The 13,225-nt window shown below is 41.1% G+C and overlaps 1 protein-coding gene across 3 annotated transcripts in view; it reads right to left on the reverse strand.

Moving 5' to 3' along the window:
- LSAMP (limbic system associated membrane protein) overlaps positions 1–13,225 on the reverse strand; it is a 1,000,415-nt gene that overhangs the window by 515,451 nt on the left and 471,739 nt on the right. The window contains exon 1 of one of the 3 annotated variants that reach the window (XM_018074660.2): positions 10,773–10,859. The exons of the other annotated variants lie outside the window; for them this stretch is intronic. Coding sequence (XP_017930149.1) covers positions 10,773–10,833 — 61 coding nt within the window. The 5' untranslated portion in view covers positions 10,834–10,859. Of the gene's footprint in view, positions 1–10,772; positions 10,860–13,225 lie in introns of those variants that run through there. 3 annotated transcript variants of the gene reach the window in all.

Below are 13,225 nucleotides of genomic sequence, written 5' to 3' on the forward strand. Positions count from 1 at the left end.
TGTGACACTGGACATGTCTTCCTAATGAACCACAGAGGCAGAAGACCCTACTTCTGCACTTATTACAGAGCTCTGACCATTTTCTCAAAGATTGGAGATGTAAGATGGGTCTTGTGACCTAGTTCTAACTCACTGCATTACACGTTTACCTCTTTGCTTTCTTTGACCCCATTCTCCTTCCCTGCTTGTGGGAATACGTGTTTTCAAAGGGACCTTTATTTCTGCTGCTCACTAGTGAGGAAGAATAGTGAAGAATATCACTTCAGATAGGAGACAGGACTGAGCAAAACACCATCCAAAATGGTACCCACCTGAAAGCATGGTCAGGAGGACTTAATAAAGATATGAATTCAGCCTTTTAACTCTAACCAATGGGTATCAGGGACACGAATTTCAATGCAACAAAACTCCATGCCAATTTTTACATAGTGCTACCCTCTGCAAAATAGCAATCACAGGAAGAACTGGGTTCAATTGTGGTCCATGCAAAGAATCCCCTGTGAACAGCCAGGCTCCTGAAAAGCTTTGACAGAGGACGGCCAGTGAGTTCATCTCTTTACAACCCAGTGGCTCAAAGAGACATCTCTGCCTTCAGTCAGCACTCAGATGTACCGCAACGTTTCCCTTTGTGAAACAGAATAGACGCCTCCAAAGACAGCGAGCATTGTCCATGCAGGCATAAAGCAATATTTGGACATGCTGAATGGCTTCCTAAGATGAGAAAAAGTGCTGAAGAAACACTAAATTATGACAGATGGGAGCCCTAGAAACGCAACTACCCCCAAACTGGAAAATGAAAAGCCAGCACAAAGGGCAGGCATAACAATAGAATTTAGGCATAACGAAATACACGCCATTTAATGTGGAGTGCACTGAAGCTTCGATCCATAAGTCAAAATCCTAGTCATTAAATAGCCTCATTTAAAAAGTTTTAAAGCAATTAAAATAAATTAGAAACTTCACAGGAGGACGAAATCACTGAAAAGGATAAGAAGCACTTTATGCCAGGCTCTGCTTCTGACAGTGTCGTGCCCATGAGGCCAGATTTTTATTTGAGAAGAGCTCAGGGCCAGATTTTCAAGGGCTCTGCACCAATAATTAGGGACAGATTTTTCCAAATTGTTCAGCTTCCATTATCCAAATAAAGGCCAGATACACCAAAGTGTTCAGGGTCCAGCAATTCCTACTGTGACAGTTACAGACACAACATGGCCAGCTTTTTCAGAAACGTGACCATTTATTTCGCTGTCTGCCAAGGGAGGCAGTGGCCTATTTGAAGGCCATCTTCTAGGGTTTTTCCCATCATGTTGGAAGTGGATGATTTTTAAGTCCTAGTAACAGTGAGAAGGTCCCAACTTTGCCAAGTCAGAGACAGCATTGTCTTAAAAGATAAGTGGAACAAGACCTGCTGCTTTTACTCTGCTTTCCCTAATTCCTGCTCAAGAGACATCATCAACCTCCATACGAAGCACTTCAGAGCTGACTGCAGAAGCAAACTTGTGAAATTATAATGCTGCCTCCAGCCATTTTGCAAAGCTAGATACATAATTTGTAGTACACCAGAGTAGGAATCTTTCTCTGAAAGAGAAAAATCCCTTAGCAGTGCTACTAACAGAGAAGAGAACACAATAGGACTTTTACAGCTTTTAAGCTGGTAATAGCTCAACTTGGAAGTGAAACAGACTGAGGTGACCCTACAGCCAGACCACAGACCACCAGACTTGAAAACGGTGGGGAGTTTGTTTCCTCTCAGATCATCCTAAAATGGATGTTGCAATTCTTCCTAGTGCCAAAGTCTTTTGGATCAGGGCTGTTGTACGTACAGGAGGTGATGCAGAGGAGCAGTACTTCGCAAATCCAAACCCTGTAACTCAGCAACGCTTACTTACCCACAAAGTGTGGGCTTTCAGAGAGAAACTTTCTAGAGAAACGTGGGATTCTTTCCCTCTAAAGTAATTTCTGTTCTTTCTGGAAGCAACATTGGTGAACTTCTTCAGTATTTTACACATCTGTAAAGCAGAACAAACCAATATTCTCAGAACACTGCACACCCACTAATACTTAGCACTGTACCTGCCCAAGGGAGTTAGTGACCAGTGCCTCCATATGGACCACTCCACAGCAGTGATGCTCTAGTAAAAGAGTAAAAGTGAGATTCTAGCTCTATGGAAATGCAGGGTGCTTTTCAAACAGTAAGAGTACCCAAGAATTTGTTACCTGGAGTTGCTATGGGAGCAACGGGGTGCCTCACGTTAGTTCCAACTAGGACTGAGAAGTAGCTGCAATACACTAGAGAGCGAGTGAAACAGGAGACTTCAATGAACAACCCACAGTTATATGCAGGCAGGATTATGAAAGAAGTCTGGGCTGAGGCCTATGGATGACTGGTAAGGTGCATGGAAAAGCCAACACACCAAAAAGGTCAATTTTTGCCGATCTGCAGCGTTCACAGCTATGTTTTCTTAGTCAAACACATGAGCTATGGAAAGTATTCTCACTAGCAACCAGACAGCTTAGGAGCCCTTCATCACATTTACTTTCATTAGACCTGAGGCCTTTCGTACCTAAAACAGGATAATGAGACCAGCACATCTAAGTTTCTTAAATGCTCTCTGATATTTCTGATTTTTTCTGTCTCTGTCTTCTAACACTCATTTAAAACAACCAGAAGGAGTGGGGAGCAAAAAGTGGTCTGTTTTTTCCTGATACTTATGGCTTCCATATCCATTTTTACCAATGAGAAATTAAAATCCACTGCCAGTACAGCACCATTAAAACATCTCACAACTACAGCTGGACAAGGCAAACTGGGTACCTCAGAGCATGAGAGGACAAGAACTTAAGTATTCCAGCGCTCCTAGTTCACCAGTGGTTCCGTGGTAGCGAGACATCGTTGCTATCTAATCATACATTTGATGACCTGTAACAGCTGGATTTGAGAGCAATCCATTTAGTGCATTGCAGAGAGAAATGCAGGGCACTAAAGAAATTGCTGCCAAAAAAAAATCTCAGAAAAGACAAGCTGAAGCTGTAAGTTTTTACTTGTAAAACTGGCTCCAGCAATTTTCTCCAGAGTAAAGTCAAGTGGGGCAGTAAGAGGAATGTGCACCTTTACTGCTCATTGTGATACAAAGAGAACGTATTTCCCCTTGGAATTAAATGTTTGCAATTGTATACTACAGAGTATATTATAGCTTAGTAAAGTACACCACAGAGAAGCATTGCGACACATTCCTGTTGGACCCAGTTTAAAAAAAAAAAGTAAAGAAAAAAAAAGAAGGGGGGGGAGAGAAAAAAAGAAATTAATTCAATCTGTGCTGTCCAGGCTTGAAAGGAAATCTTTTCTTCTGCATTGCCACCTTCATCCATTGTAACTGCACCAGATATCCCTAATTTCCTTCACCGCAGAGCAGCAAGCAGGTGCATAGCAGGATGTGCATTAAACCACACCGTCCCTCCTTTATGCTGCCTGTTCCCTGTGGGGGCAAGATAATTACATCCAACCTAAGAAAACATCAATATTTTATTTTTAATGAGCTGGGCAGACCCAATTATCTCAGTAGGCTGTTAATAAGTGAAATTGTGAAGTACGGCTGCAGCTTTGATGGAAACAGAGTCATCTCTAAAATGGGAATTTCTGACACACAGAGTGTTAAATAAGATGCCAGACTGCTGGAAGTTAGTCAGAGAAAGACTGTTTAAGAAAGAAAATTTGCCTTAGTAGCATCTCTCGGTATTCAAAGATAATAAGTAAAACCCAAAGAATTGTCATATCAGCTTAAAAATCACAACTCCTGAAATAATAATGTATAGTGTTTTTCAGTGCCATTCTGATTCCTGATGTTTTGTGTTTCATATAATAAATTTTTCTTCCCCCAAACAGCGATAAGAAATGTCTCTTTACCTTTTTTTTTTTATTAGAAGTAAACATTCTCATGGAAACATGAGACAATAGAAAATAAGATTTAAGGTTAAAAAACTAAAAGGTAGGACAAGACTTGCCATCATTGTGTGGTGGACTGAACCACACATTGGCAGGGAATGGTCACTTTTCTCTTTAGTCTTGCAAAAGGTTTGGTTCGGGAAGCACATTAATCTCTTGTTCTTCCCTTCCCTCTCTTGCTGTCCCCCTCAGAATACGCCTTTTTCATTCGCATGTTAAAAAGCAGACACAATACAAGAAGATCTCAAAAGATCAATGGATGAATTTTCAAGAATACTCAAAACTTACTTACCACATAGGCCAACAATAGCAACTGGAGAGAGAATTCAAAATGTGATGGAAAAAATACAAACATGCCTCCTCCCTCAAGATTCTGCTTGCAACTGAACTCTATCAGTACAGAGAGCCTAGTTACACTTATAATTCAAATTTTATTTTTGTATTTAAGCTGAATTCCGGGTTCAAAATGGACAGAAGATAATTTATTCTCTAAGCTACATATTAGATATTAATCATCAAGTGAAATCTATAAGCACTTTGTTTCCTCCTGAATCTCAGCAGGTATGTTCTTTTCATAAACCAGAGAACCAAATTTACACTACCAGCTTCTGCCTTAGATTACCACAAGATTACTTAGTTTTTCAGATCTCAGATAATCTTTTTTTTGGAGGAAGAGGATAAACATGTAAATAGTCCTGTGTCCTACCCTCCAGTAAAGCCAGTGTCCACCCCAGCAAAACATCAAATACAAGTGTATTTGGCAGGTGTGCTAGTGAGCTCAACAGTATTTGTTGTCTAGTCCATAAATGTAGATAATATAAATGTGGCTACAAGTACCGACTGAGCCACATGTGAACCTTGAGCTCTCATCCGTGTGAAGCGGTTTCTCCGTCTTTTCCAATCATTTCATTAGGATCAGTACTGCTATTAGTGAAACAAATCTAGTCTTTGGGAATCAGGGTATTCAATTCAACCTCCAAATGAACAGCTGCTCCTAAGAGAAAGCCAGCCCCTGGTTTCACATCTAACATGCCAGCTCTTGGTTTTATCATTCCTTTTTCCCTTTAATAATTCTGACAAATGTGGAACAATTCTAAATATGGTTCTGTAGCTATGGCTCTCATCAAAAGAAATCCATGTATTAGTGTAATCATTTTACTGACATTCCAGACACTCAGCTGTATGACCTTGCAGTTCATTTTAAAGGGCAAGAGCAGAATTAGCATCCTCAGCCAGCTCAGTGAAATAAACATAAACCATATAATAAAAAAGAAAAGGGAAAAAAAGTTTTCAAACTTTGAACTCCCCTAATCAGTTGTATTCCACTAAAAGCTATCCTTCTTAAGACTTCTTTCTGACTTGACTGCCCACCCTAATCGTAGAAAATCAGACATTTAATTCTGGGAAGATGTAAAGGCACAATACAGACTTTCATCCAAAGCTGTTTCTTCTTGTTGGACTCCAAAACCAGTTTCCAGGCTTCCAAAGACTCTTTGCCAGCTCTGATTAGAAGCCACACTGGCTGACACAGTAATTGCTCTATAATCATATCTTCAGTACCCTGACCTGGTTTATGCATACAATCTATATTCTAATAGCAGTCAACAGGTCACCAGTTAATAAAAATACCATTAACATCCCCCTGTGAGAAAAAAGGGAGATATTCATCTCACTAGGCCAGTGGTGGGCCAATATAATTTCTGTGGCTGTTAGTGTAATTAACTCTGCCGCATGTGGATCTCCCTGGAGGACAATGCAAGCACAGAATGACCTTGCTGTGAGTCCTCACTGGTGGTACTGTGTGGGGCACAAAGATTTACAGGACTCAGGTCAGAGAAGAGTGGGTGCTTCCAACAGCCTGACCTCTCAGCAAAGAGAATCTCATCAGTTATAGGATGCTGTGCAGCATATCTGGCTTCAACAGTAAAACAAAGGCAGGGATGGCCACAACATGGGCAGCCAGAACTGATATCCTGTGCAATGCTGTTCCAGCAGTGTCTAAAGGGCAGGCAATGAGAGAGAAAGTGAGCAGTCAGGTGAGCCAGGCAGGCAGGAAAGTGCTGGGGAAACAAATTTATGAATGGGTAGGCAGCTTTTCCATTCAGCCTAAATGTCACCCATGTAAATGCAGTTTGTGTGGCACATGTTACAGCCATTATATGTAGGTCAGAGGAGTATTAGAAAATTTCACAGGTTTCCCAGAAATAGCCTTAGAGATCTGTGTTGCTATCTGAACACTTAACAGAGGCATATACAGTATCCATGAACAGAAAGTTCTGTATATACCACAAGATACAAGATGCCTAGTGTAGAAGGCACTTTTGTGAAATAGGACCTTTTGTGGGAAGAGATGCCACTTCTTCCAGTGGTAGAAAACCAGTGTAAGGACATATGCCAAAGAAAGCAGGGGATGCAAGACTATAAGAAATAAATTCCTGAGAGGAACTTGGGCTTGCAAGTCAAAAAGCAGATACTGTCCCCATACAGTGGGGGGATATACATTACCCTCAGTTTCTAGGTTTGTTCACAAATTCTTTACACTGCTTCCCAGTTTTGCTGTCTGACACAGTTTGAATCCCAGGAAAATGCACCCCAAAGAGAAGACCCAGGCTGACACTCTCTTGCAATGCAGACTTAACTCCAGTCTAATCCATCTCTGCATGCAAGAATCATTCAACTGGAAACAGACCAAGACCTAGCAGAACTCATCTCACATAGAAGTCCTGTTCCAAGATCAAAGTCAGCTCCCAGCAAATAAATGTCCTGCATTTAACTACTCTAACACACCTCCTCCAAATCATCTCAGATCCAGATCATTGCACTGCCCGCACAGATACATTTACATTTTGCTCCACCTACGCACGTTCACCTGGATCCATGCCCAGGAGACATGAAGGACCGTCCCCTCCCCTCCTCAATTTAGCATCTATCAAAGGTCCTCTTGTCCTCTGGTTCCTTTTCCCCTTTACTTGAACAGCACCATGGTGCACATTTGGAGACTTCCACAGTTGTTTTATAGCCAGATGAAAGGACAGGACCAAGAGAGAGCTGCTGACTGGATTTGTTCCACCAGCTGACATAAACCGAGGCAGACAGGCACTTTAAAGACAGCATGTCATTGTCAGATGAGACTTGCCAGCATTTCAAAACATCTCGATCTCCAGGGGCCCATAAGAGGTCTGATGTTGTGCCACAGTCCAGATTCTTTCTGACCGATGTTGATCCCATTATATTGGTAATGTTGACAGCGGTGGACAAAACTGACTGCTATGTAAAAAGAAGGCCAAAACATTTTCTTCTTTCCTCCTGTGCTCTCTGCCTGATCTGATCTGGGAGCTTAATGATTCAGTGTATTAAAGCCTAAGCAAATCCATACCAGGTTCACATGACAATTTGCAGGTCTTAAGGATCCAGTTTGATTTTAGCTGTCAAATGATATTCAATTCAGAGGTGTTAAAAGATGGCCCTTGCTGCTAAATTTAGGGTAAAACAGAGCATACTGCACTGGGCAAGGAGTGTTTGGATGCTTTGTGCCAATGCATGGGGTTCTTCATTCTCAGGAACACTGCACTCAGCTTAATCACTTAGGAAGATCCACGCAACCAAAACTACAGCACAGTAGATTCAACTACACTGATCCACGGAAGAAGAGCACTAAGAACCAGAAAGCAACATGGGGAGAAGAGGGCCAAACACTCTAGAGAGAAAAGAGCAACTGCAAAAGTGACTGGATCAGGATGAATTTTTTCACATCATTTCCCAGAACAGCAGACTAGAAATGGAAATTCTATGCAGCATATTTTGTAACTGAATTATCCACTGACTGCATGCAATATGTCTTTATATACCACATAGCTAACAAGATTAAGGAAACGCAATCTACATAGCTGATAAATAACCCAGGTAGAATCCACTTTCAAAGACAATCAGGCATCAGCTTTATTATAAATCAAGAAAAACTGCAAACACACAAAAGAAGTATGTTAGACAGAGAGGAATAACTTAGCAATCAAGACAGAAGATCAGTAAAAGAACAGAATGTGAAAGAATGCCAGAAAAGAAAGAGAGAAGCAAATGAATTGGTGGACAATATGGGAAACAAGGGAATGAAGAGGGAAGGCTCAGTAGCCCGAATGCTCTTATGCTTTTTGTAACCAAATTTGTAGGAATTTTCAGACATGGCTGCAGCCTTAGGATCTTACTATGCTATATAAATGTTTACATTTTTCCAAATTATTTCATGACTTCCTTTTCTGATCTCTCAGCATGGCAATTAAAATCTGTCCACAGTACTGTTTTGTCACAGTCCTGCCTACTGTTTGCTTTGCTTGCAGGGTACAGCATCATTAGCTGTAAGGATCACCATCCACTAGGCCACCTAATGGTGTTCCTTCCAGTGCATTTGGGAGAGTCTGGCAGGTCTCTGCTCTAGCCTCAGTGAGAGACTAAAGAGCCCAGAAGATATGCAATCTGGAATGGTACAGTGCAGAACTTGAAAGGGAAAAAGGACAAAACAAAACAAGAAACAGGATGCATGAACTTCAGTTGTCAGCTCAGTTCACTAAAATGGTCACTATCAGAGATAACATCAGGTGACTATACTGTGTATGGATACTATTATGCCAACTACCTTCCTGTTGGTTACAGATGAGGATAAAGGGCTTTCTGCAGGCCCTAGGATTCCCCCAAAACCTGGTATATAGATGTTTTTTGGGAAGTGAGTTGCAAAACAGCAAACCAATCCAGAAAGACTACCACACAAGCAGAAAAAGGTCTAGCTAAAAAGGAAAAAAATCAAAAATAAAAACTGAACCCCCATGAAATGATGCTCAAGGTTTTCATTTCCCAGTAGAATGATATTTCTAATAGGATTCCATTAATAAGGGTAATCTAGCTCTATGGGAAGAAATAATGAAAACCATTTCTTCCCTATGAATTTCGGTTTCATGGTATGTTCATAAACATGGTCCAAGTGCAGGACACGGTAGCTGCATTTTATCTGGCTAAGCCAGATAAGCCCAGTTGAAACCTGGGCTAAGTCCTGCTGAAGCCCATCTGTGAGGCTAGGACGATGACAAAAAGCTAATTATCTTAGAGAAATGATGGACACCCGTGAAGATAAAAAATCCAGAGGCAAGAATATTCCCCTGAATTAAATCAGGACAAGGAGCAGCAGACTTGCCAAGAAGGTAGGGACCAAACCCCAAGAGAAAATTTATTCTGTTATTTGACATTATTATCTAATGTAAGCAAAATTTTCAGGAATCACATGCTACCCTAAAATACGGATGAGGGTTTGACCACAGTCCTGCAGCTCTCAGGTGACATATATAGGTACATGTATCTGCCATTTTTCTAGGGAACAGAAATCAAATGATAGTTTCCTTTCCCTTCCAACAGAATTTTTCCTGCCCTCTGGAGATGCTCATCCTCCCTTCCCTTTCTTTACTAGAGATGAGGGGTTTTGTATACAAAAATTTGCTTAATGATACCCATGTTCTTGAATGCTGAATTGCTTTGCTGACCATAAGGCATTAAAGATTTGATGGAGTAGATCCAAAGTCTCTCCCAGCTCATGGGAGCTGTTCCAACTCAGGACAATGAAAAACAGACATGGCCCATATCTTCAGTTGTGTTGTCCCTAGTTCTTAAAAAAAAAAAAAAGAGAGATATCTCTTCCAGCAAGCAGAGATGAGTATATAGGACTGTATATGAAACAAAGTGGTGAACTCTTTTCTTCCCTTGCAGCTTTGTAACTGTCTTTATAAAACTAAAAATAAAATTAAATTTAAAAAAAAAACACACACAAAAATAAAAGAGTAAGGTTACTGTCTGCCTTCAGAAAGATGTTTGTTTTCCAGAATAATCTACTATACTTCAAAACCACTCTAAATAAAAGTAATAGATGAGAAATTTGTCATAAATATATTTAATGCATGTGCTTATATCACCTTGCTCCACTGGGAAACAAACAAGCACCACATCAGCACAAAAGCATATCATTTAGTACCATGTTTATAATGGACTGTATAGTATATACAGCAAAACTGAACTGGAGGTGAAGTCAACGATCCAAAGCTAATAAAACAATAAATTACAATAATAAATAAAAGCTGTCAGAGAGGAGAAAGACCCATCACCTCCACCAGTATGTCCATTTGCCAAGCACAGGACTGCTCCCTGCAATTTCTGACCTAGAGAGTTTTAAACATCTCAAACAATAGCATTCCCAGCACTTCCCTTGAGTAGCTCAATTCATCTCACTGCCAAAGAGCTTTGCCCCAAGTGTTGTTCTGAATTTTCTTTTGCTTGGTTGTCACTGTGTTCTCAAAACAATCCCCCACTGGGTGAATCAGAAGTCAGCCAGAGGAAGAGAAATATAGAAAACCTTGTCCAGGGAGCTCCTTGCACTTGATGAGGTAAGCTATGAAATGTGGCTGTATGGATTTCTGCAGTGTCCAAATATCTAACAGTGTATGAAGGCAAAAAGAGCAACAAAGGTCACAATACTTTTGGGCTGATATTTAAGCTGTTCTTCTAGAAAGTATCTACTAATCCTCTGGGGAGGCCTGGAGAAGGACTGGAAACAACAGGAGCAAAAGGTGGAAGACACCAGGATGCAGGTCATGGGATGCAAGTTGCTCTTTGGCATCAAGGGGACTGTTGCCACCTGGGACTGAGGACTGTGGCCCCAGACTGAGGCAACGGCGGGTGTATTTCTGAATGACTGTGGGTTAGTACTAAATGCAAGTAAAAGATTTACAGATAGAAATATGGGGGGACTGCTTAGTAATCACTGACAGATCTATTTCACAGGTTATGATGTTACCATTCCAGAGAGTCCTGTTTTCCTCCTGTTTGGAGAAGCCAGAGAGATCCCAGTATAGCATCTGCCAGAGTGCCTTAGAACCATTCATAAGCACTTTATGCACTTACCTAGAAGAGATGAAAATAAAACACAAACATAAGCACATGACAGAAGACAGAGCTCATACCAGCAGCTACACCACCTTCACTCAGCCCCCTGCCTCCCTGTCACACTGTAGGTTGGGAAGGACCTTTTGTGCTTTGGCTGCAAGGGTGGCAGCCTAGACAGGGCCATCTTTTTCTGGGCTCTTCACAAGGCAGTTACAGTGAATATTCAGTGACTTATCTTCTCTCCTGAGGCTTTTGCTCTCCATGGTTCACTGGTGATGCAAGCCAAAGAAGAAATGACAGGTGCCTGAAATTCACCTTTTCCTTCTGTTCCTCCCTCTTCCTTCCAGTGCTTTTTATTCTGATCTGCTACCATTTACCATTTCCTCTCCCTACATCTATGGCTGCTTCACAGTGAGGTTTCATCGCAACCCAACACTAGCCCTTTTGAGCAAATCCCATTTGGTCATAAGTTCTAGCTCAATTTCCTTGTATGCTTTTTTAGAGCTCGGCATTCCTTTCTCAGCTGCCAGCACCCAACAACCCTGTCCCTAATTGCAACTGGCAGCACCTCTGCAATAAGGTACTGTTCCTCTCTGCCATTCTTTTCAGGCCATTTAAGCAAAAGCACCTTTTCCAAAACTGGCTCCTCAGCTGACTAAATCCTCACAGCCACTGAACAGCTGACTAGTAAGGAGTCCCTGAAAACATTTTTCATTTCTCCAAATTTAATTGCCAGATACTCTGATCTGTTCCCCAGTTTTTCTCTCTGGATCTAGCTTTCCAGTACAGATAGAATGCAGATGGTGGGAAATTAATCCAACACTTAAAGGTTTTCTTCTAGGTAATATTATGTCTCACACTGCCAGCCACACAAGTGTTACGGCAACAGTTCCTCATGCCAGGAAAAAACACAGCCTAGCTCTCGTTTCTCCTCCCTGCCGTCATAGACGCACACACGCCGCAGGGCTGGAAATGAGTTAATCAGATGATGCTCTATAAAGTATGCCAGTTTCTGTATAAACAATATTAAATATGATAATTTCCTCCCGTCTTCTTTTTAAGCTGTTGCATTCGCATTCTCTCTCAGTCACATCAACTTTGGAAGGAAAAACAACTGCAAGAAATCTTGGATAATGTAGTTATGCTAATTTACTGAAAAATCTATAAAAGTCAAAGAATACTCATGGATGTAGGAGCCCTGCAAATAATGTGCTTCATCTTCCTTTCCCATATGCCCTATTCTTTGTTGATCAGAAAAAAACTGACCTGCCGCCAAACTCCTTCTGAAAGCTAGAGCCAATCATATCTCTTCTTTATAAAAGATTTGGGAATAAGATCGGTAAGTTCACTCTCCTGTTATTTGTGAAGCTCTTATTATTCATGAAAATGTTCACAAATCCCCAAAGCCTCATGCATTTTAGCACAGATCAAGTGTCTGAAGATTAGTTCTGGAAAGTGCATAATTCACTTACTATTTTTTTTAAAGTTTCTGCCATCCCCTCACATATGGCACGCTACTTAGGCAGCAAGTGCCATGCCACAAACATAAGGAGCTGCAAAACACTCTGATAAAGCAAAAGAATGGTCAAAGCTATAATGCCTCAAAATGGCCAATGGTTTAAGACCCGAAGTTAACATTACTTGCAGAAAAAAAATCCAGTGACAAAATGTTTGCTGAATAAAAAGCATATCAATTTTATAACAAATTTTACACTGCGAGGTCTGCCTGTATAAGTCCGTGTCATGGGTCAGCATTATGATTTACTCCAGATGAGGGGCTGAGCCTTTCACTGCTTTTTCAGCTTCACTAGGAATCTCCATTTACATGAACTGTTGCTCATATTTATCTGGATACCACGTCAAAGCAAAAATATGGATTGAAAGTCCTTAGGCTCTGCAAACCATGAAGGGTTTCAGGCTCCCCCACTTCAACACTGATGCTACTCACAGAACTCAGATTTTGCTTTTGAACAAGGTGTGGAGAAGAACGCAGAGCCTGCTCTCATTCCCACATCAGTCCACCTACAGCACAAAGGCACTGTTATCATGCTGGTGAGATGAACCTCAGTCGGCTGTGATTTCTACCGATGAACTTCACAAGCCTCAGCTCTGATGATAAACTAGAATGACAGAGAGAATTACACTCATCTTCACTGAGTTAGCAAAACCAAGCTAGAAAACTGGTTTTTTTTTTTTTGTGAGATTTCCAGAACTCCTTGTTGGGCTAGAAATATGATGATAAAGAAGACCTTGACTCAGAAAAGCACAAACAGGCCAAATCTCTGATATGGACCAGAATCTCCATATGTTAAAAAGAACCACCACACTGGAGTCGTGAGGCCTTGGGATTAAACCGCTTTGCCA

This window comes from Manacus vitellinus, unplaced genomic scaffold (genome assembly GCF_001715985.3).
Source record: "Manacus vitellinus isolate BGI_N305 unplaced genomic scaffold, ASM171598v3 scaffold_28_pilon, whole genome shotgun sequence".
Taxonomy (NCBI): Eukaryota; Metazoa; Chordata; class Aves; order Passeriformes; family Pipridae; genus Manacus; species Manacus vitellinus.